At 39.6% G+C, this 24,253-nt stretch overlaps 1 protein-coding gene across 3 annotated transcripts in view; it reads left to right on the forward strand.

The window, feature by feature from the left end:
* PABIR3 (PABIR family member 3) overlaps positions 1–23,659 on the forward strand; it is a 64,014-nt gene extending 40,355 nt beyond the window's left edge. For all 3 annotated transcript variants that reach the window (XM_050776709.1, XM_050776710.1, XM_050776711.1), the window contains 7 exons: positions 13,982–14,025; positions 14,124–14,178; positions 16,154–16,246; positions 16,654–16,742; positions 17,953–18,014; positions 21,556–21,652; positions 23,158–23,659. In XM_050776709.1, coding sequence (XP_050632666.1) covers positions 13,982–14,025; positions 14,124–14,178; positions 16,154–16,246; positions 16,654–16,742; positions 17,953–18,014; positions 21,556–21,652; positions 23,158–23,284 — 567 coding nt within the window. In that variant the 3' untranslated portion in view covers positions 23,285–23,659. The remainder of the gene's footprint in view (positions 1–13,981; positions 14,026–14,123; positions 14,179–16,153; positions 16,247–16,653; positions 16,743–17,952; positions 18,015–21,555; positions 21,653–23,157) is intronic.
* Positions 23,660–24,253: the final 594 nt, after the last annotated feature.

Genomic DNA, 24,253 nt, shown 5'->3' on the forward strand with positions numbered 1-24,253 from the left:
TTTTTTTGACCCAGTTACAAGCAGACATTTTTCCCCCCAAGAGAGGCTTATTATTCACTTAGCACTAATAGGTACTTTCCATTTGTGGTCTCATTTTATCTTGCAACAACTTTATAAGGTCAGAAACTAAAAAGGGGAGAAATTTAGCAATTTACCCAATGTCCAGAGTTGGTGAATGTCAGAGCCAAGATTTGGCCCCAAATTACTGGATTATTTTCCAGCTCCCCTTTCCCTGTTTCAGTGCACAAAGCCCATAATACCGTCTTGTAATCCTAGTTGTTAGTCCTCCAACTCTTGCTTCCTTTCCCTCTCTCCCTTCCACCCCTGTGACATGGCTTCCCTAAGGTCAGCTTATCCACTAGCAGGAAAGTATGGTAAAAACGGTTTTTTTTTTTTTTTTTTTTTTTTTTTTTTTTGAGACAGAGTTTTGCTCTGTTGCACAGACTGGAGTGCAGTGGCTCCATCTTGGCTCACTGCAACCTCCACCTCCCGGGTTCAAGTGATTCTCCTGCCTAAGCCTCCCGAGTAGCTGGGATTACAGGCGCCTGCCACCATGCCCGGCTAATTTTTGTATTTTTAGTAGAGACAGGGTTTCATCATGTTGGCCAGACTGGTCTCAAACTCCTGACCTCAGGTGATCTGACCACCTCGGCCTCCCAAATTGCAGGGATTACAGGTGTGAGCCAACGCGCCAGGCCTTTTTTTTACTTTTTAGTAGGTAAAAGTTGCTTTTACTCCTGTCTTTCTTTGTAGCCATTTTAGAAATTCTTAAGGAATGAAACAAGTTCAAAGAAGTAGTAAAGCGACCTCTGGTTTATCTGTGCAATATGTTTCTTTGCTTTTCCTAAATCAAACCAAATATTTGAAAATGGGTTACGTGTTGCTATTTGCTGACGAAGCTTGATATAAATACTAATTTACACTGGTTAGGAATATAAGTTTAATGCAGTTTATTTCCCTAGTAACATAATATATATTATAAACATTTAAAAATGAAATATAAGTAGAAAATGAATGAGATGGGAAAACAGAAAAACATTAATTTTCAATCTGGATACTGATTGAATGGAAAATTAAGACTTATTTTCAGCAGTTTAATGGTCTGATAGATATCTTAAGTTGCATATTTCTTTTTTTTTCTTTTTTTTTTTTGAGACGGAGTCTTACTCTGTCGCCCAGGTGGGAGTGCAGTGGCACTATCTCAGCTCACTACAATCTCCACCTCCTGGGTTCAAGGGATTCTCCTGCCTCAGCCTCCCGAGTAGCTGGGATCACAGGTGCATGCCACCACACCCGGCTAATTTTTTTGTATTTTTAGTAGAGATGGGATTTCACCATGTTGGTCAGGCTGGTCTCGAACTTCTGACCTCAAGTGATCTGCCCACCTCAGCCTCCAGCCTCCCAAAGTACTGGGATTACAGGGGTGAGCCACTGTGCCTGGCATAGGTTGCATATTTCTTTACATGCATTCTTTGACTGACTTCTTTGTCCCTATTAAACTTAACCCTTTAAGTGCAAAACGGAAATGTGTGGTTCTCTCCCCATTACCTTCTGAACTTTCACTTTAACAACATTAATAAGGGCATTGATTTTATCAAAACGGGGGGAATAATATTGGCTATCTCATAGAATCGTTTTTGAGGATGAAAAGAATTACAACTGACCCTTCAACAACCTGGGTTTTTAAAAAGTAATTAATTTAATTTTTATGGGTGCCACGGGGTACATGAGATACTTTGATATAGGCATGCAACATGTAATAATCACATCAGGGTAAATGGAGTATCCATCCCTTCAAGCATTTATCCTTTGTGTTACAAACAATTCAACTATACTTTTAGTTATGTTTAAATGTACAATTAAATTATTATTGACTAGAGTCACCCTGTTGTGCTAGCAAATACTGAGTCTTACTTGTTCTTTCTAACTATATTTTTGTACCCATTAACCATCCCACTTCCTCGCCACCCCTCATTTACCCTTCCCAGCCTTGTAACCATCCTTCTAATCTCTATCTCCATGAGTTCAAGTGTTTTAATTTTTACCTCCCACAAATAAGCAAGAACATGAGGCTGGGCGCGGTGGCTCACGCCTGTAATTCCAGCACTTTGGGAGGCTGAGGGGGGCAGATCACTTGAGGTCAGGAGTTCAAGACCAGCCTGGCCAACATGGTGAAACCCGTCTCTACTAAAAATACAAAAATTAGCCATGTGTGGTGGTGGGCGCCTGTCATCTCAGCTATTCAGGAGGCTGAGACTAGAGAATCACTTGAACCTGGCAGGTGGAGGTTGCAGTGAGCTGAGATCATGCCACTGCACTCCAGCCTAGGTGACAGAGTGAGACTCCGTCTCAAAAAACAGAAAAAAGAAGATAAGTTAAAACAGGAGATGTTTGTCTTTCTGTGCCTGGCTTATTTCACTTAACATAATGACCTCCAGTTTCATCCATGTTGCTGCAAATGACTGGATCTCCTTTTTTTTTTTTTTTTTTTTTTTTTTTTTGAGACAGTCTCGTTCTATCACCCAGGCTGGAGTACAGTGGCGCCATCTCAGCTCACTGCAACCTCTGCCTCCCAGGTTCAAGTGATTCTCCTGCCTCAGCCTCCTGAGTAGCTGGGATTATAGGCCCACGCCACTGCGACAGACTAATTTTTGTATTTTTTGTAGAGACAGGGTTTTGCCATGTTGCCCAGGCTAGTCTCAAACTCCTGACCTCAGGTGATCCTGCCTGCCTCGGTCTCCCAAAGTGCTGGGATTATAGGTGTGAGCCACCGTGCCCAGCCTGGATCTCATTCTTTTTATGGCTGAATAGTACTCCACTGTTCATATGTACCACATTTTCTTTATCCATTCATCTGTTGATGAACACTTAGGCTGCTTCCAATTCTTAGCTATTGTAAACAGTGCTGCAATAAACATGGGAGTGTAGATATTTCTTCCATATACTGATTTCCTTTTTGGTGGGTGATATACCTTGGAGTGAGATTGCTGGATCATATGGTAACTCTATTTTTCATTTTTTGAGGAACTTCCAAACTTGAACAACATGGATTTGAATGGCGTGGGTGCACTTATACACAGATAATGGAGATCAAAAATACAGTATTGTTGTGATGTGAAACCCTCCTATATGTATGGCTGACTTTTTGTATCCTTGGGTTCCAGAAGGCCCCCTGTGGACTTGAGGATGTGTGGATTTTGGTATATGCCGGGGGGTGGCGGGGTGAGGGGTGGTGCTGGAACCAATTCCCTACATATACCAAAGGACGACTGTAAGTAATTATGCGTAGTGCCAAGAGTACTGCATTAAAAAAATCTTTTTAAATGGAAAATTTAAAACATAGAATGTAGAATCTCCATATACCTAACACACAGCTTTAACAATTATCCACATTTTGTATATCCTTTTTCATCTATCTGCTTCTCTTTTAGGGGTGGGAGAGAGTGCTTTAAAGTAAATTTCTGACATATCTTTTTACCCAAGTTTATGGGCATGAGAAGGACTTTTTTTCCCCATAATCACAATGCCATAATTATGCGTAACAAATTATCTTATTCCGTAATGTCATCTAAATCCACATTATATTTTTCCTAATTCTCAAAAATGCACTTTTAACTGATCCAAACAATCCAAATATGACATTTAGTTGATATATATTGATATATATCTCTTAGATCTCTTTTATTTAAAAAAGCATTTTTATTTTATTTTATTTTATTTTATTTTACTTAAGTTCCAAGATACATGGGCAGAATGTGCAGGTTTGTTACATAGGTATACGTGTGCCATGGTGGTTTGCTGCACCTATTGATCTGTCATCTAGGTTCCCTCCCCTCGCCACCCACCCCCCCAACAGGCCCTGATGTGTGTTGTTCCCCTCCCTGTGTCCATGTGTTCTCATTGTTCAACTCCCACTTATGAGTGAGAACATGCAGTGTTTGGTTTTCTGTTCCTGTGTTAGTTTGCTGAGGATGATGGCTTCCAGCTTCATCCATGTCCCTGAAAAGGATATGCTCTCATTCCTTTTTATGGCTGCATAGTATTCCATGGTGTATATGTACCAAATTTTCTTTATCCAGTCTATCATTGATGGGCATTCAGGTTGGTTCCATGTCTTTGCTATTGTAAATAGTGCTGCAGTAAGCATGCATGTGCATGTGTCTATAGTAGAATGATTTATATTCCTTTGGATATATACTCAGTAATGGGATTTCTGGGTCAAATGATATTTCTGGTTCTAGATCCTTGAGGAATTGCCACACCGTCTTCCACAATGGTTGAACTAATTTGCATTCCCACCAACAGTATAAAAGCATTCCTATTTCTCCACAGCCTTGCCAGCATCTATTGTTTCTTGACTTTTTAATCATCGCCATTCTGACTGGCATGAGATGGTATGTCATTGTGGTTTTGATTTGCATTTCTCTAATGATCAGTGATGTTGAACTTTTTTTTGTATGTTTGTTGGCCATATAAATGTCTTCTTTTGAGAAGTGTCTGTTCATATCTTTTGCCCACTTTTTGATGGGGTTGTTTTTTCTTGTTTCAGTTCCTTGTAGATTCTGGATATTAGACCTTTGTCAGATGGGTGGATTGCAAAACTTATCTCCTATGCTGTAGGTTGCCTGTTCACTCTGATGATAATTTCTTTTGCTGTGCAGAAGTTCTTTAGTTTAATTAGATCCTATTTGTCAATTTTCGCTTTTGTTGGAATTGCTTTTGGCATTTTTGTCATGAAGTCTTTGCCCATGCCTATGTCCTGAATGGTATTGCCTAGGTTTTCTTCTAGGGTTTTTATGGTTTTGGGTTTTACATTTAAATCTTTAATCCATCTTGAGTTAATTTTTGTGTAAAGTACAAGGAAGGGTCCAGTTTCAGTTTTCTGCATATGGCTAGTCAGTTTTCCCAGCACCATTTATTGAATAGGAAATCCTTTCCCTATTGCTTGTTTTGTCAGGTTTGTTGAAGAGCAGATGGTTGTAGATGTGTGATGTTATTTCTGAGGTCTCTGTTCTGTTCCATTGGTCTATATGTCTGTTTTGGTACCAGTACCATGCTGTAAAACAGCATTTTCTGCCTGTTTTTTGTTCCATGCCTCTTATTTATTGAACAAACCAGGGAGGCCATTTGTCCTGTATAATGTCCCACATTCTGATTTTGCTTCCATGTGGTGTTAATATGTTCTTTTATCCTCTGTATTTCCTGTAAAATAGTGTTTTTTTTTTGTTTTTGTTTTTAGACAGAGTCTTACTCTGTCGCCCAGGCTGGAGTGCAGTGGTGCAATCTCGGCTCACTGCAACGTCTGCCTCCCTGGTTCAAGCGATTCTCTAGCCTCAGCCTCCCGAGTAGCTGGGATTACAGGCGCCCACTACCCCACCCAGCTATTTTTTTTTTTTTAAAGTAGACAGGGGGTTTCACCATGTTGGCCAGGCTGGTCTCAAACTCCTGACCTCAAGTGATCCGCCCATCTTGGCCTCTCAAAGTGCTGGGATTACAGGCATGAGCCACCACACCTGGCCTCCTGTAAAATAGTATGATGAAATTTGCTTTTAATTTTAAATGAGCACACAGCCCCAAGTCAATGTTAGGTTCTGGGCCAATATTTGGTTTATGTTACACCTTTCTTATTAAGCAATTAGGACAATTTCTTCTCAACTGTTATTATTAGCTGCTTTCTAAGTATTAAAGAGACTGAGACCATCAAGCTAGAAGTTAATTTTCTAAACACAGTTATTATTCCTAAATAGGAATTATTTTGTGTAATTTTCCTTTCCTAATAAAAATTTTATTTTATTTATTTTTTAGACAGGGTCTTGCTCTGTTGCCTAGACTGGAGTATAGTGACATGATCATAGCTCACTGCAGCCTCGAACTACTGGGTTAAAGTGATCCTCTTGCCTTAGCCTCCCGACTAGCTAGGACTACAGGTGCACACCACCATGCCTGGATAATTTTTTATTTTATTTATTTATTTATTTATTTATTGAGACAGAGTCTCGCTGTGTCGTCTAGGCTGGAGTGCAGTGGCATGATCTTGGCTCACTGCAACCTTTGCCTCCCAGGTTCAAGCAATTCTCCTGTCTCAGTCTCCCGACTAGCTGGGACTACAGGCACCCACCACCACGCCTGGCTAACTTTTGTATTTTTAGTAGAGATGGGATTTCACCATATTGGTCTGACTGGAGTCACCACCACGCCTGGCTAACTTTTATATTTTTAGTAGAGATGGGATTTCACCATATTGGTCTGACTGGTCTAGAACTCCTGACCTCAGGTGATCCACCCGCCTCAGCATCCCAAAGTGCTGGGATTACAGGCGTAAGCCAACACGCCTGGCCAATTTTTTAAATTTTTTGTAGAGATGACATCTCCCTGTGGTGCCCTGGCTGGTCCTGAAATCCTGGCCTCAAGTGGTACTCCTGCATCAGTCTCCCGAGGTACTGGCATTACAGGCGTGAGCCACCACGTGTGGCCCCTAATAAAAATTGAGCTCGTATTCCAAAAGATCTGAATGCATTCAGTCTGTAGTTCCCTGTTTCCCAAAGCTCTAAACATAAATAAGTGCCATGCAGAAACAGTTTGTATATTAGTTTGCTCAGGCTGCCATAACAAAGTATCACAAACTGGGTGGCTTAAACAACAGAAATATATTGTTTCACATTTCTTAGGGCTAGAAGTCTGAGATAAAGGTGTCAGGAGGGTTGATTCCTTCTGAGGTCTGTGAGGGAGGATCTGCTCCAGGCCTCTGCCCTTGGCTTGTTGATGGCTATCTTCATGTTCACATAGTGTTCTCCTTGCACATGTGTTTGTTTCTAAGTTTCTCCTTTTCATGAAGGACGGCAGTCATATTGGATTAGGGCCCACCCTAATGACCTCATCCTAACCTGCTTGCTTCTGAAAATATTCTGTCTCTAAATAAGGTCACATCCTGAGGCACTGGGGATTAGGACTTCAACATAGGAATTTGTTGGGACACAATTCAACCCATAACAGTTTGCTCACAGTTTTTTATTATATAGCTTTATATTTAATTCCTGATTTGTTAAACAGGGTATGAGTCATTGGCACCCAATAACAACTTGACTTTCTCTATAGTGTCTTAAGTAAAAATCAATAAAAAGAAATTGAGCTGGGCGTGGTGGCTCGTGCCTGTAATTTCAGTGACTTGAGAGGCCGAAGCAGGAGGATCACTTGAGGCCAGGAGTTCAAGACCAGCCTGGGCAACATAACAAGACTCCGTCTTTTAAAAAAAATTTTTTTTAACTTGCTGGCCAGGCACGGTGGCTCATGCCTGTAATCCCAGCACTTTGGAAGGCCGAGGCAGGTGGATCACCTGAGGTCGGGAGTTCGAGATCAGCCTGATCAACATGGAGAAACCGGCGGGCGCGGTGGCTCAAGCCTGTAATCCCAGCACTTTGGGAGGCCGAGACGGGCGGATCACGAGGTCAGGAGATCGAGACCATCCTGGCTAACACGGTGAAACCCCGTCTCTACTAAAAAAATACAAAAACTAGCCGGGCGAGGTGGCGGGCGCCTGTAGTCCCAGCTACTCTGGAGGCTGAGGCAGGAGAATGGCGTGAACCCGGGAGGCGGAGCTTGCAGTGAGCTGAGATCCGGCCACTGCACTCCAGCCTGGGCGACAGAGCGAGACTCCGTCTCAAAAAAAACCCTGTCTCTACTAAATATATAAAAATTAGCCAGGCCTGGTGAGGCACACCTGTAATCCCAGTTGCTTGGGAGGCTGAGGCAGAAGAATCACTTGAACCCGGGAGCCAGAGGTTGCAGTGAGCTGAGATTGTACCATGCACTCACTCCAGCCTGGGTGACAAAGTGAGACTCCTTTTCAAAAAAAAAAAAGAAAAAAATTTAATTTGATCTTAGTTTACAGATTGTTTCATTCTTTCAACAAGCCTTCATTGGGTACTGTGCAGGCACTCAGCAACTAAAATCTTTCAGATGTTGTCTCCTCGGAGAGCAAAAGTTGGTAACTTACAGTTCCCATTTTTACCATGTATCCTGAAAAATGGAAAGCTAACTTTAACATCCAAGTATAATAACTGTCCTTAAACTAGATTTCCAGTATACTGTACTCTGCTTCTTACAGTTATAATGCATGGCTCTTGACCTTTTATACTTACTTTAACAATCTTATTTTATTATAAGCCATCACAAATCCATTTTGGAAATAGGCAAGACGTAAATGAAAAAAAGTCAACACTCTTCTCCTAACAGCCTTCAATAGCTGATTTTGGCTAATGCTCCAGCTTTCAGTGGGAGGAATATTAAGTAGAATTCTATCTCAATTTCACAGAACTACCTGCTCTTTACTTGTTGACCGAATGAACTACCAAATACTTTGAGCTTCACACTAGAGGAGAATATCTATATAATATTAAATCGAAGAACTATACTAACAGTTACATTTTGCTGAGTTTACTGTTATTCCATTGTTTTTAAAAGACTAATTATCTTCTTAAATTACCTTCTCCAATCCACTCATTTTCTGTACCTCATTGTATGGTATCAAAATAGTCACAGTTTTAAGACTCAAAGCTCTCAATTTGATACCTCATTGTATAGTATCAAAATAGTCACAGTTTTAAGACTTGAAGCTCTTGATTTATCTTCACTTCTTCCTTATTTTTCTACCGTATCCAATTAGGCCTCTAATCCTACGAATTCTTCCTTGACAATGTCCTCTTTGTTGTCACTGCCACTTCCTTCTTCTGTCCCTCGGGTCTAGATTACTGAAATAATATCCCAATAGATTTTTCTGTCTCTCCCAGTTGAATCCAACTTCCACAATCAAGACCAAGATAAATTTTTATTTTTTTGAGACAGAGTCTCACTCTGTCGCCCAGGCTGGAGTGCAGTGGCACGATCTCGGCTCACTGCAACCTCTGCCTTCCAGGTTCACGCCATTCTCCTGCCTTAGCCTCCCGAGTAGCTGGGACTACAGGCACCCGCCACCACGTCCGGCTACTTTTTGTATTTTTAGTAGAAACGGGGTTTCACCATGTTAGCCAGGATGGTCTCAATCTCCTGACCTCGTGATCCACCCACCTCAGCCTCCCAAAGTGCTGGGATTACAGGCATGAGCCTCTGCACCTGGCCAACTTTTTTTTTTTTTTTTTAAATATCATTTTCACTTTCTTCCCCTCATACAAAATGTCACAATGGCTTCCCATTACCTATTGAATAATAGTAAAAATAGCTAATATGTCTTAAGCACTGAACTGTTTGCCAGGCAGTGTGGTGAGAACTGTACAGCCACCTCATCATCCTCATTCTTATGGTCATCTTCATATGGATGAAGAAACTGACGCTCAGGTGACGTCACCTGCCTAAGTTTGCACAGGTAGTAGGTTATAGAGCTGGGATTTGACTCAGTTCTGTTTGTCTCCAAAGCCTGTGGTCCTGACAACAACGTGATTCTGGCCAAATTCTTTAAATTCAAACTCTTTGATTATTTAAGAACCTGTAAATCTGGCCCTGTCTTACCTCTCCTGTTTTCTGTCTTATTACTTTGTAGCACAAACTCAGTTTCAGCCAAGGTAGTCTCACTATCTCTAAATCTGTTGTATTTTTTCCCTCTCCTAAACTTTTGTTCATATGGGTTCTTCTGCTTGGAATACCCTTCCCTCTACTCACTGCTTGTTCGTATTTTATACATCTTTGAAGGACTAGGTCAAATCTTTATTTATGTATATATTTGTTTATTGAGACAGAGTCTCATATTATTCCAGGCTGGAGTGCAGTGGCACAATTGTGGCTCACTGCAGCCTCAATCTCCCAGGCTCAAGAGATCCTCCCACTTCAGCCTCCTGAGTAGCTAGGTCTACTGACATGAGTACCACATGTGCCCGGCTAATTTTTTTTTCTTTTAGTAGAAATGAGGTCTTGTTATATTACCCAGGCTGATCTCAAACTCGTGAGCTCAAGGATTCCTCCTGCCTTGGCCTCCCAAAGTTCTGGGATTACAGGCATGAGCCACCGTGTGTGGCCAAATTTTAATTCTTTCACACAACTCACACCACTCCTCTATTATGGACTACCCCAAACATGTATTATTTATACTATAGACAACAATCTTTAAACTCTTTCGATCACATATCACATCAGGAGAAAATGTTTGAGCACATGCCTCCAACATAAGTATACTGCATTTACTTATACATTTTGGACATATACCACTTTACTATTATATATCATGTGAATCATAGAATATATATATAAAGTAGAAATATAAAAAAAGGATGAGATAAGAATGAAATGATGTTTTTAGAAAATTTAAAAATTTGGCCCGGTGCAGTGGCCTGTAATCCCAGCACTTTGGGAGGCCGAGGTGGGTGGATCATCTGAGGTCAAGAGTTCGAGACCAGCTGGCCAGCATGGTGAAACCCCATCTCTACTAAAAATACAAAAATTAACTGAGTGTGGTGGCATGCACCTGTAATTCCAGCTACTCAAGAGGCTGAGGCAGTAGAATTGCTTGAACCTGGGAGGCAGAGGTTGTACTGAGACAAGATTGTGCCACTGCACCCCAGCCTGGGCAACAGAGTGAGACTCTGTCACAAATTTAAATAAATAAATAAATAAATAAATAAATAAATAAATAATAAAAAACCCAGTTACTTAGGAAACTGAGACACAAGAATTACTTAAACCTGAGAGGCAGAGGTTTCAGTGAGCTGAGATTGCATCACTGCACTCCAGCCTGTGTGACAGAGTGAGATCTTGTCTCAAAAAATAAATAAATAAATAAATAAATAAATAACTATCCTAATGGGGGGAAAGTGGCATCTCATTGTGGTTTTGGTTTGCATTTCCATAATGACAAATGATGTTGAGCATCTTTTCGTGTACTTTTTGGTCATTTGTAGGTATTCTTTGGAGAAACATTCAGTCTCTTTACTCATATTTTAATTGGGTTGGTTTTTGTTGTCACTGTGTTGTAGGAGTTTTGTATATATTTTGGATATTCATTCCTTTTCAGATATGTGATTTGCAAGCATATTATCCAATTCTCCAGTTGTCTTTTCACACTCTTGATAGTGTCATTTGATGCACAAAAGTTTTTTTAATTTTGCTGGGTGCGGTGGCTCACCCCTGCAATCCCAGCATTTTCGGAGGCTGAGGCAGGCGGATCACTAAGTCAGGAGATCGAGACCATCCTGGCTAACATGGTGAAACCCCGTCTCTACTAAAAATACAAAAAATTAGCCAGGCGTGGTGGTGGACACCTGTAGTCCCAGCTACTCGGGAGGCTGAGGCAGGAGAATGGCGTGAACCCAGGAGGTGGGGCTTGCAGTGAGCCGAGATGGCGCCGCTGCATTCCAGCCTAGGCAACAGAGGGGAGACTCCATCTCAAAAAAAAAAAAAAAAAAAAAAACGAGTGCAGTGGCTCAGCCTGTAATCCCAGCACTTTGGGAGGCTGAGGCGGGAGTTCAAAACTAGCCTGGCCAACATGGTGAAACCCCGTCTCTACTTAAAATACAAAAATTAGCTGGGTGTGGTGGCAGGTGCCTGTAATCCCAGCTGCTCAGGAGGCTGAGGCAGGAGAATCGCTTGAACCCAGGAGGTGGAAGTTGCAGTGAGCTGAGATCGTGCCATTGCACTCCAGCCTGGGCAATAGGAGCAAAACTCTGTCTCAAAAAAATAAATAAATAAAATAAAAAGCATTAATTTGGCCAGGCGCAGTGGCTCACGCCTGTAATCTCAGCACTTTGGGAGGCCAAGGCAGGCGGATCACGAGGTCAGGAGTTCAAGACCATCCTGACCAACATGATGAAACCCCATCTCTACTAAAAATACAAAAATTAGCTGGGCCTGGTGGTGTGTGCCTGTAATCCTAGCTACTCGGGATGCTGAGACAGGAGAATTGCTTGAACACAGGAGGCGGAGGTTGTAGGAGCTGAGATTGCGCCATTGCACTCCAGCCTGGGCAACAGAGTGAGACTCCATCTTAAAAAAAAAAAAAAAAAAAAGTTTTTTAATTTTGATGAAGACCAGTTTATCTATTTTTTTCTCTTGTTGCCTGTGCCTTTGGTATCATATCCAAGAAATCATTGTGAAATCCAGTGTCATGAAGATTGACCCTCATGTTGTCTTCTAAGAGATTTAGAGTTTTATCTTTTAAGTTAAAGTCTTTAATTCATTTCGAGTGAATTTTTACATAGGGTAAAAAAAAAGGATTAAACTTCATTCTTTTGCATGTAGAGCTCCAGTTTTCTCAACATCATTTGTTGAAAAGATTGTCCTTTCCCCATTGAATGGTCTTGACATCACTTTGAAAATCATTTGACCATATATTATGTGAGGGCTTATTTCTGTGCTCTCTATTCTGTTCCATTGCTATATGAATGTTATTTTTATTTTATTTTTTTTTAGACAGAATCTTGCTCTCTGTCATTCAGGCTGTAGTGCAGTGGTGCAGTTTCAGCTCACTGCAACCTTTCCCTCCAGGGTTCAAGCAATTCTTGTGCCTCAGCCCCCTGAGTAGCTGGGATTACAGGCGTGTGCCAGCACACCCAGCTACATTTTGTAGTTTTGGTAGAGACAAGGTTTCACCGTGTTTGCCAGGCTGGTCTCAAACTCCCGACCTCAGGTGATCCGCCCACCTCGGACTCACAAAGTGCTGGTATGCATCTGTTCTTATGCCAGAACTACACTGTTTTGACTATGTAGTTTTGTAGGAAGTTTTGAAATCAGGAAGTATGAGTCCTCCGGCTTTGTTCTTCTTTTCAAAGATTGCTTTGGCTATTTGGGGTCCTTTGATATTCCATATGAATTTTCAGATGGATTTTTCTGTTTCTGTATAAAACGTGATAGGGACTTTGGTAAGGGTCGCATTGCATCTGTAGATCATTTTGGGTAGAATTGTCATCTAAACATTGTCCCAATCCATGAACATGGATGTCTTTCTATAGGTGGGTTATTTAAAAAAAACAAAACTACTTATGTGAAAATGATACTTGCATATTAATAAAAAGTCAAATAATATAGTAATGTGCAAAGGAAGAAAGAACACATTACTGCAGATCTCACTACTCACTGATAACCACTGTTAAGTTTCTGGTGAACATCTTTCTGAGCACCTCTGTTACAATTTTATATAAATAGGATCCATTTGTCTCCCATTTAATATGTAATAGTTGTTTTTTGATGTCAACGACTAGATTTAAATTATGTTTGTCTCATCATTTACTTAAGCAAACTTATCCTGATAGGCATTTAATTTGTTGTCTGTGTACTGTGAGTAATTTTTATTAATATCATTGTATTAATGGCTATCCATAGCTATTGTGGACTAGTTTCTTCTCTGTCCTAGTAGACCTTTAAAAAGTTCAGAGAAAGCTGTAAATTTTGAATGCTTAATGTTTTTGCTTTTGAATAAAGAAAAGTACAAAGTTTTGACTGGGCGTGGTGGCTCACGCCTGTAATCCCAGCACTTTGGAAGGCCGAGGCGGGTGGATCACGAGGTCAGGAGATCAAGACCATCCTGGCTAACACGGTGAAACCCTGTCTCTACTAAAAATACAAAAAATTAGCCCGGCGTGGTGGCGGGCGCCTGTAGTCCCAGCTACTTGGGAGACTGAGGCAGGATAATGGCGTGAACCCGGGAGGCGGAGCTTGCAGTGAGCAGAAATCGTGCCATTGCACTCCAGCCTGGGCGACAGACCGAGACTCCATCTCAAAAAAAAAAAAAAATAAATAAATAGAAAAAAGAAAAATACAAAGTTTTTCATCTAATCAGTTCCTGCATATCTGATGTACTGTAATGCACAAGTAATAGATCTTTGGTGTGATAATTTGTGACGCAATAAAGGGTAGAGAACCAGATACTTGTTTAGAGATTTGTTTATTCTCTAGTTCTTCTATAGCCCAGTGAATAAAAATAATGGTGCATCCAGATGAAATCAAATTTTATAAAACCATAGGAATGGGTATTCAGTTTATTCTCATTTTCCTACCTTTACAGGAAGAAGCCATGAATTTAATAACTAGAGAAACAATGTATGAATGGTGAGTACTGTACTTTGAATTACTATTCTCATAATTTGTGTATTTAATTATATCTTTTATTTCAGATAGGCAAACTGCAGTTTTTATTTCTTTTGTAGGAAAATACAAACTGAGATACAGATAAGTCAATCTTGGGAAAAAGGCTTGAAACTGGTATGGTATTATAACTTCAGTTTTGTAGAAAATTTCAAATTTTTACTGACTTGCGGTGTTGGCATATCTAGTTTTGCTGTAATTTCTAGAAATCTAAGCTCTAGTTTGAAACAAAAATTGTATCTGTTGCATAAATAATTTTTGAGTGCTCTTTTTAATTTTTTTTTTTTGTTTTGAGACAAGTTCTCACTATGCTGTCCAGGCTGGTCTTGAACTCCTGAGCTCAATGGATCCTCCTGCCTCAGCCTCCCAAAATGCTAGGATTACAGGCTTGAGCCATTGCACCTAGCCCTTGATTGCTCTTGAGAAATACTTCATGATTTACTCATAAAAATAGCAACCATTATTTGAAAGTGGAGTTCAAAGTAAACAGTTTTGTGACACAAAACCATAGCTGCTGTGGACCAGTTTCTTCTCTGTCCTAGCAGGCCAAAAAAAAGTTCAGTCGCACTAGTTAAAGTGCTTAGATAACAAAACAATAAAAGATTTCACTCCCTTCTCAATAATTTATGAACTATATATTAGAGACCACAGACAATAGACTTACTAGAAAAATATTGCATTTTTATGCCTGTGTATTAGTCCGTTCTCACGTTGCTATAACGAAATACCCGAGACTGTGTAATTTATAAAGGAAAGAGGTTTAATTGACTCACAGTTTTGCATGGCTGAGGAGGCCTCAGGAAATTTACGATTATGGCAGAAGGCACTTCTTCACAGGGTGGCAGGAGACAGAATGAGTGCCAGCAGGGGAAATTCCAGATGCTTATAAAGCCATCAGATCTCGTGAGAACTCACTCACTATCACGAGAACAGCACTGGGGAATTCACCCCCATGATTCAATTACCTCCTACCAGGTTCCTCCCACAACACGTGGGGATTATGGGGATTACAGTTCAAGATGAGATTTGAATGGGGACATAGCCACACCATATCAGCCTGTAACACATTCTCCCACTACCATTTTAATATAAAACCTTTAATTTAAACATACTTAGAATTTAGTTTCATCTCTTGTTAACATTTTTAAATGTCTGTGTGCACATTGTGGTTACCTAGTTGTGGTAGCTGAATGATATTTAGTGTTCTTTTCTATGGACATCCCAGATAGTGACAAAACAAGTACTGAGCTGAAATTTGAATAGGAGAGATTCTAACTAATGTCAATCTTCAGATTTGGGAGTTATTCGATACAGAAATGGATTGTCAACAGAAGCAATGGCATCTTATTTTCCTTTGAGCCCTGAGTACCTTACATGGGCAGTTATCCCTGATTTTGGAGTAGGTCTGGGAGAATGAGTAGATAATCTCTGGAGCCTGTCACTGTTCATGTTTTGGTGCTAATACAATGGATTGATACTGCTGGAGTCCTTTGGCCCAATTCTAATTACTTTAGGTACTGGCATGGATGAGTAAGAGAATCTGTAAGTGTGTTAGGAAGAGGAAGGGTACATGCAATACACACTTGGCTTGTTTTAGAAAGAAAAGGGCAGATTTTAAAATCCTGAATTATGAAGTACTGATTTTGTCTATGCAAAATCTAGAGACAGTTTCCATAAATGTAGTTATTCCTGCTGTCTCATTTGCATCTTAGTTCCAGTCAAAACCTTTTTGGTCCTTTCCTGGACGTAGCATTACAGTTTTCAATAACAAAGCACAGGTCGAAGCAAAGAGAAGAGCTTAAATTTAGGATTTGTGTTTATAGTATTGAGCACTCACATTCTAGGACTTTCTGGCATGCTGGGAAGCCCCTCAATCACCATATAGCTCTCATTCCCAAAAGAGAAAAGGGTACCTTTGCTTATTGAAGTGAATTTTGGGTTCCCTGATTGCTTTAGGATGGTGAGAGCTCTTTACCATGGTGCAGCCAGTGACTCAGTAGTAAGGACTCACTTCCCTGTGCAACAGGTATCTCAAGTATTTGGTTAATAAACAATTGGTGCTACAATTGTACACTGCTTTCTGCTTACACAGAATGACAATGGCTCACAGAAATCATCCTCTCTAAAGTGCATTGATTTAACACCAGTATCCTCAATGGCTTCTTCCATCAAGAAGACTGGGAAGGTAAGAAAGGAATACCTAAAAGTCTATGTCCCTTGAAATATTTAGGAAATATTTAGGAACATTAATGGTCACCAACAAAAATCTTTTGGGAGATATATTTTGTCACAGTACATCTGATTCTAACTAACAGTTTTCCCTCCTTTTTCATTTCTTCAAATATTACTTATATGTAATAAAATTCACCAACTTTAAAGTATAGGGTTAGATTAATTTTGGTAATTGTGTACAATCCTGTAGCCACAACCATAATCAAGATATCAAACAGTTCCCACCCTCAAAACAATTTCCTAATGATCTTTTGTACCCCAGTCTCCCTCCCCACCATCCCTGCCCCTCCCTAGGAAACCAATGATCTGCTTTCTGAGAAAAGTGGCAGTTTTAAAACCTCTGTTCCAATTTGATTTTAGCAGTGTTTCTCTCCATCATTACAAACTTGTGTGAGTTGCACTGGTTCTCCTTCAAGTCACATTCCCAGTCCTACGCAACAATACATCATGTAAGTTTATGTTGTATGAAAATACCAAATTGCTTATAAAACAAGAATTATAGAAACTTAAAAGAAAGAATAGCTCCAAGTTTTGTGCCAACCAAAGAAGTGACTTCTTTTTAGGGAAATTAAAATGTCATTGTTTCGGCCGGGCACGGTGGCTCATGCCTGTAATCCTAGCACTTTGGGAGGCCAAGGCGGGCGGATTACCTGAGGTCAGGAGTTCAAGACCAGCCTGAGCAACATGGAGAAACCCCGTCTCTACTAAAAATACAAAATTAGCCGGGCGTGGTGGCTCATGTCTGTAATCCCAGCTACTCGGGAGGCTGAGGCAGGAGAATTGCTTGAACCCAGGAGGCAGAGGTTTGCGGTGAGCCAAGATCACACCATTGCACTCCAGCCTGGGCAACAAGAGCAAAACTCCATCTCAAAAACAAACAAACAAAAAAAAAGTCACTGTTTCAGTTTATCATTTTGTATATTGAAAAAGTCAGGTGACTAAGAACATAAGAAGAATTTAGTAATTCCTTCACCCTGCTAATGCATAATCTTTCTCTAACCAAGTTTGTTAATAAGGATCAGAGCTATCTTTAGAACTTTAAACAACTTCAACCGTGATTCTCACCTTCATTCAAGGCAAGTCCCAGCCAGGACTGTAGGTTTTTGTAGACTCTAGGATTCAAAATCCTGAATCCTTGAGAATTAGAAGATAGTTTGCTCCTAAGGCATTCCTGTTTTTACCCATATGTAAAGAAAAGCAGTAAAATGGCTGGGCGTGGTGGCTCATACCTGTAATCCCAACATTTTGGAAGGCCTAGGTGGGTGGATCACCAAAGGTCAGGAGTTCGATACCAGCCTGGCCAACATGGTGAAACCCCGTGTCTACTAAAACAATACAAAATTAGCTGAGTGTGGTGGTGCATGCCTGTAATCCCAGCTACTTGGGAGGCTGAGGCAGGACAATCACTTGAACCCAGGAGGCGGAGGCTGCAGTGAGCTGAGATTGCACCACTTCTCTCCAGCCTGGGTGATAAGAGCGAAACTCCATCTCAGGAAAAAAATAAAAATAAAAAACAAAGAAAAGCAGTAAAATGATGTAATGCCATGTCCTATACAGAGTCCCGTTTTTGTGTATGTCCTTAGATCTGTTATAATGAAATAGTCATGCTGATTTTGTTAAAAAATATTTCTTATAATGATCATGATGATTTTATTTTAGAAGAAGTCAAAATCCTACCAACATTATTAGACCAACTATCCTTGGACCATTAAAAAGAAAAGGTACTTTTATCTACCAGCAGAAATAAATATAAGTTATTTTATAAAATATCTAAAATAAAATGTTATACAAAAATTTATTTTTAAAGGCTTTATTTATTTAAAATATATTTAATAAGCTATTAGAGGCCTTTCATTTTATGCAACTAGAAATATGTATAAGGATATTTTGAAAACTCTAAAATGCTACATAAATGTGAAGTGAGAAATTTAATTCCAATTTAGTTGGCTATTATGATTTTCAATATAATTCACCAAGCTAGCTATCTTCATTACTTTCTAAAACAAGGTAGAGAATAAATGGAAGAATGAACAAATAGAGTGAGTCAGTCATCAAGTATTTTGCTGAATGTCAACCCCTGCCTCACTGCCACACACACACACATTGCTATCATATGAATAAGTTGACACAAATTAGATCCACTTACAACACTAAAAATATATATGAAGGTGTATGTTCTTTGGTGTTTAGTTTCTTTATGGGAGTTATTTTTGGTTAAATATATGGAAAGTGACCCACCTACTCAGTAATAAAAGGGCAGTGGAAAGAACAGAAGGGTTTTTTAAAAACTCCTACGATCCTGGATCCCACTTCTCAATGGTACCTCACTAAATTATGCTCTTCTTCCTTTTTTTTCTTTTTTTTTTTTTCTTGAGACAGAGTCTTGCTCTGTCACCTGGGCTAAAGTGCAGTGGCACAGTGTTGGCTCACTGCAACCTCATCCTCCCGAGTTCAAGCAATTCACCTGCCTCAGCCTCACCAGTAGCTGGGATTACAGGTGCCTGCCACCATACCCGGCTATTTTTTTTTTTTGTATTTTTAGTAGAGACAGGGTTTCACCATGTTGGCCAGGCTAGTCTCGAACTCCTGACCTCAGGTGATCTGCCCACCTCGGCCTGCCAAAGTGCTGGGATTACAAGCATAAGCCTGTATATTTAGTACAATGTTTAACTACCATGGGGAGGGGAAATGGTTTTGTGAAAAATCTATTAAGAAAGAGGAGTAAGAAGAATAAGAATAGGAAAGAAACTGAAATATGCTTTAATGTCCTTTGTGTATTTTGGATTAATTAATGGCAGTCTTCCTAACAACACAACATAACTAACTCAGCATGTACTTTTTGTATTCTAAGATCAAGGGCTAGATAAATTCTGGAAAACACTCTTTTCCAAAGTAAGCACATTGTTTTATGAAGATGCTTCAGTTACTAAGCTTAGGGGTCTTTTACCTGTGCTGTGAAATTTGGGCTAGTGTTGAAAAAGTATTCAAATATATCAGGAGTTTAAGAGCTGTTAGAAGTCGAGGGTCAATTGAGTATTTAAAATAAAGTACGCTTAAATTGAGGAATGTTTTACCAGATTAAAATAGTTCTCCTTTTGAGACATGTATACATAAATATGTTATCACATGAAAAGCATCTGGAGTTTTCTTAGAATTTATGATTTAAAAATGATTTTTATAGATCAATTTTGACATAAAAGATGTGGTTTCTGCCCAGTGTCTTCGGAGATGTGACCTGTCTCACACTTGGTTTTCAGCTGCTCTGAAAGAGGACTGCCTTATTTCTTTGAGGTATCCCTGACGGAACTCCAAAGCGAATTCTGTATATACCACCTAGTCCATATTTTAAGTCATACCCCACCCTCCAAAGCATGCCCTATACAAATGTGCTGAAAATTCATTTGGCCATTTTTGGCCAGATACAATAACAGATAAACAGAAATTGAAATTTATTCATATATTTTGGAATATGCATATTCATTTGGGAAACAACAAACTATATCCTATTTGGACCCCATTAATACAAATGAAATGTAGGAGAAAGATAGCATAAAAATAAAAGAGGTCCTGAGGCAGGGGGCGGGGGAACTAAAAAGAATGAGGATTCTGTGAAGTGAGATCAAGATTAGCATCTCCAAAGCATATGAAGTCATATTTTATGGTGAGAAGCAGCAGTTACTTCCATCAGGAATAAGCGAGAACATGGGCCGGGCGCAGTGGCTTATGCCTGTAATCCCAGCACTTTGGGAGGCTGAGGCGGGAGGATGACTTGAGGTCGGGAATTCAAGACCAGCCTGGCCAACATGACAAAACCCTGTGTCTACTAAAAATACAAAAATTAGCCGAGGGTGGTGGTGCGTGCCTGTAATCCCAGCTACTCAGGAGACTGAGGCAGGAGAATCGCCTGAATCCAGGAGGCAGAGGTTGCAGTGAGCCGAGATCACACCACTGCACTCCAGCCTGGACAACAGAGTAAGACTCTGTCTGAGAAAAAAAAAGGAATAAGCGAGAGTAAATAAGCCTTCATATCGGAATACTGCAGAAATTGGGCAGCTATAAATATCGTTTGACAAGTAATGCTGGTTTTAGCAAAGAAAGACCTAATTTTCTTTTACGAGGAATTTGTTTTGATTTGTCATGTTTTCAATGTTAAACCAAAAAGGAGAGCTGAGTAGTTTTTCTATAGTGACATAAGTGTAATCTGGCAAGGCACAGGACACCAGACTTCTTTTAAACTTTATGAGCCATAATTACACTTCTGTGGAAGGTCTATGCAATATCTTAATGGTGACCTTAGTGTTTTATCATTCCAATAGAAGTTATGGGCTTAAATGTCAGTTTTGCTCAGGTCCAGAAATGGTTATCATATGAATGTGAAACACTGTGCAGATTTTAGCATTTACTTCAAGGCAAAGATTACAGAAATGCAGTTTTTTTTTGTTTTTTTTGTTTTGCGATTAGATGTTCTACCTTAGTCTCTAAAGATACACTTATTTTGTTCCTTGTGTGCTATAAAAGAACTTACCTATTTACTTCATTGTGTACATTTAGCAAAATAAAGATAGCAACAATCTAAAGTTTTAAAATAAGGAATGACATTAAACTCATTAAACAGCCTTACTACATAGCTATATCAAATCATCTTGCAGGGCCGGGCACAGTGGCTCACGCCTGTAATCCCAGCATTTTGGGAGGCTGAGGTGGGTGGATCACTTGAGGCCAGGAATTTGAGACCAGCCTGCCAACATGGTGAAACCCCATATCTACTAAAAATATAAAAATTAGCTGGGCATGGTGGTTTGCGCCTGTAATCCCAGCTGTTCTGGAGGCGGAGGCACAAGAACCACTGGAACCTGGGAGGCGGAGGTTGAAGTGAGCCCAGATCGTGCCACTGCACTTCAGCCTGGGTGACAGAGCGACTTCTTCTCAAAATAATAATAATAATAATAATTAATAATATCATCTTATAGAATTTAGTTAATAATATAATAAAATTATAATCACTGAAAACAAAAAGTAAATCTAAAAATATTATATACAGTACAAACCCAATTTTATTTAAAAAACAATCGTGTATACAACGTATTCAAAAATTACTAAAGAATGGTTATGTCTGAACAATGGTTACTTAAAATTGTTTTCTTTGTGCTTTTCTGTATTTTATAAATTAATTGCAGTGAATAACTATTACTTTTGCAATTAAAATCATAATAAACATGTTAAATACAACATAATCTACCTTGATCTACTATATTGTCATAGGTGAAATGGCATTTCAATATCAACCAAAAAGGATTTTCCAAGGCACAACCAACATACTTTCTTCTGATACTTCCCAACTGTCAGAAAATAATGGGTGGTAAGTACTAACATGAGATTTTAAACATTCATTGACCATTTTTACTTGTTTTTTAAGTCTACTTTGGCTATTGTATGTATTCAGAAGTATGGTATATTATTAACTATTCTTAGAAGTTTTAAAACTAATATTCCAGGCCAGGCGCAGTGGCTCACGCCTGTAATCCCAGCACTTTGGGAGGCCAAGGCGGGTGGATCATGAGGTCAGGAGATCGAGACTATCCTGGCCAACATGGTAAAACCCCGTCTCTACTAAAAATACAAAAATTAGCTGGGCGTGGTGGTGTGTGCCTGTAATCCCAGCTACTCGGGAGGCTGAGGCAGGAGAATCGCTTGAACCAGGGAGGCAGAGGTTGCAGTGAACGGAAATTGTGCCACTGCACTCTAGCCTGGCGACAAAGTGAGACTCTGTCTCGAAAAACAAACAAACAAACAAACAAAACTAATATTCCAAATGGATGCTATAAACTTGAGTTATTTTATTTTCTTTTTTTCTTTTTCTGAGACAGGGTCTCACTCTGTCACCCAAGCTGGGAGTGCAGTGGCACAATCTTGGCTCACTGCAACCTCCCCCTCCCAGGCTCAAGCAGTCCTCCCACCTCAGCCTCCTGAATAGCTGGGACCACAGGTGTGCACCACCATGCCTAGCTAATTTTTGTATTTTTTATAGAGATAGGGTTTTTCCATGTTGCCCAGGCTGGTCTCAAGCTCCTGAACTCAAGCAATCCACCTGCCTTGACCTCCTAAAGCGCTGGGATTACAGGTGTGAGTCACGTTACCTGGCGGAGTGTTTTTCTTATGAGATGTATGTGATACTAATATATGGTGGATACATTTTTAGAAGTGAGATTTTGGCATTAGATGAAGAGATACTAGAGAAATACATAAAAATGCATCATTGGAAAAAGTCATCTGCCTGTCTTTTCTTCCTTGGATTTTTGTCTACCTTGTTGGGTTGAGAGTATTATTGAAAAGCATGCCTAAGAAAGCATGTTTTAGTGATAAAAACAGGAAATACCAGAATGGATTTCTTTTTCTTTCCTTTTTTTTTTTTTTTAGACGGAGTCTCGCTCTGTCTCCTAGGCTGGAGTGCAATGGTGCCATCTCAGTTTACTGCAACCTCCACCTCCTGGGTTCAAGCGATTCTCCTGCCTTAGCCTCCTGAGTAGCTGGGACTACAGGTGTGTGCCACCACACCTAGGTAATTTTTGTATTTTTAGTAGAGACCGGGTTTCACCCTATTGGTCAGGACAGTCTTGAACTCCTGATCTTGTGATCCACCTGCCTTGCCCTCCCAAAGTGCTTGGATTACAGGCATGAGCCACCGCACCTGGCCATGGATTTCCATTTATTGTTACTGGTGGTTTCATTGTATGACTCTTACAGAACTTTGCCTGTGACAAGTGCCAGTTGTTAGTCATGTATTTTGCACTCATGTGTAGAAAAAGCAGAGTATGCAGACAGATCTCTTGAGTTCTGCTATCAACGAGTGGCATTTTCTTCTAGTCTATTTCCAGCTACTTTTGATGGAAACAACAGCAATGCTGGGTCTTTTGGTAATTCATCAACTGAAATCGGCACTGTCACAAACTCTCCTTTGTCACCTTCTGATACTGGTTCTCATTTGTTCTAGTAGTTGAACTTTCAACTAAATGGTTCACCCATCCCAAGACTTTCTCACCAATGGAGAAACACACACATCAAGCAAACCAAGTCAGAGCAATGAGAATTGTACTTTATAATTTAAACTATCTCCTATTTATCTTTTTTCCTCAATTTCCTAAAATTCTATTTATCTACAGAACTTGTGTGTACAATTTTTGTGTATGTCCTTAAATTCAATGTAATAATATTTTCAAAGATGTTTTCCAAATAAGAACTACATTGAAGATACAAGCATAAATTGTTATGCTGCTATTGTCTAGAAAATGCTGTACCTTGACTTTTTAAAATAATCTTATGAAACATAATTCTGAGAAAATATAATTGTTCAATTAACAAAGTAAAATGATGTTTGACAGTTATGTACTTAATGGTCCATGCTAGTCTTTAAAGCTATTTTCAGTAACTACTAGCTTCCACTTGGTAAAGAAAAGTCACATATCAAAGGCAATTTTTATGACTGAGTTGTACCATACTGATCCAAGGATAGCTTATTTTGCACATGAATCCTTAGATATTCAATTTTTTGGGAAGCAGTAGGTAGAAGAGCAAGATGAATTAAAGTTAACTGAATAGAAAGAAAATAATATGTAATTGAGGCTTCACTCAATTTGTACTCAACCCGATTAACCCTGACTAATTTCGTATTCTAATTAAGTGTGGAAAAATGTTGACAAATTGTAGTCTTTTACATTTTTATCATTTACGTTTTATTCATCATCATGACTACTGGTTTGATTAAACACAGGCTTAATATGTTAGGGCTTTTCTGCCAAAATCGTGCTTTCAGTTGTCTCCTAAGGGCTGTAAATGTTTGTTTAAACCCTGATTTTCATTTGAAAGTCTTAAGGGTTGTTTTTTTCTTTTTTTAAATAGGAAAAATTGTGTGTTAAAAATTTTAAATTAATGTGCTGTAAGTAATTGGAGGTAGTATTAGCAT

Source organism: Macaca thibetana, chromosome X, assembly GCF_024542745.1.
Source record: "Macaca thibetana thibetana isolate TM-01 chromosome X, ASM2454274v1, whole genome shotgun sequence".
NCBI classification, from domain to species: Eukaryota; Metazoa; Chordata; class Mammalia; order Primates; family Cercopithecidae; genus Macaca; species Macaca thibetana.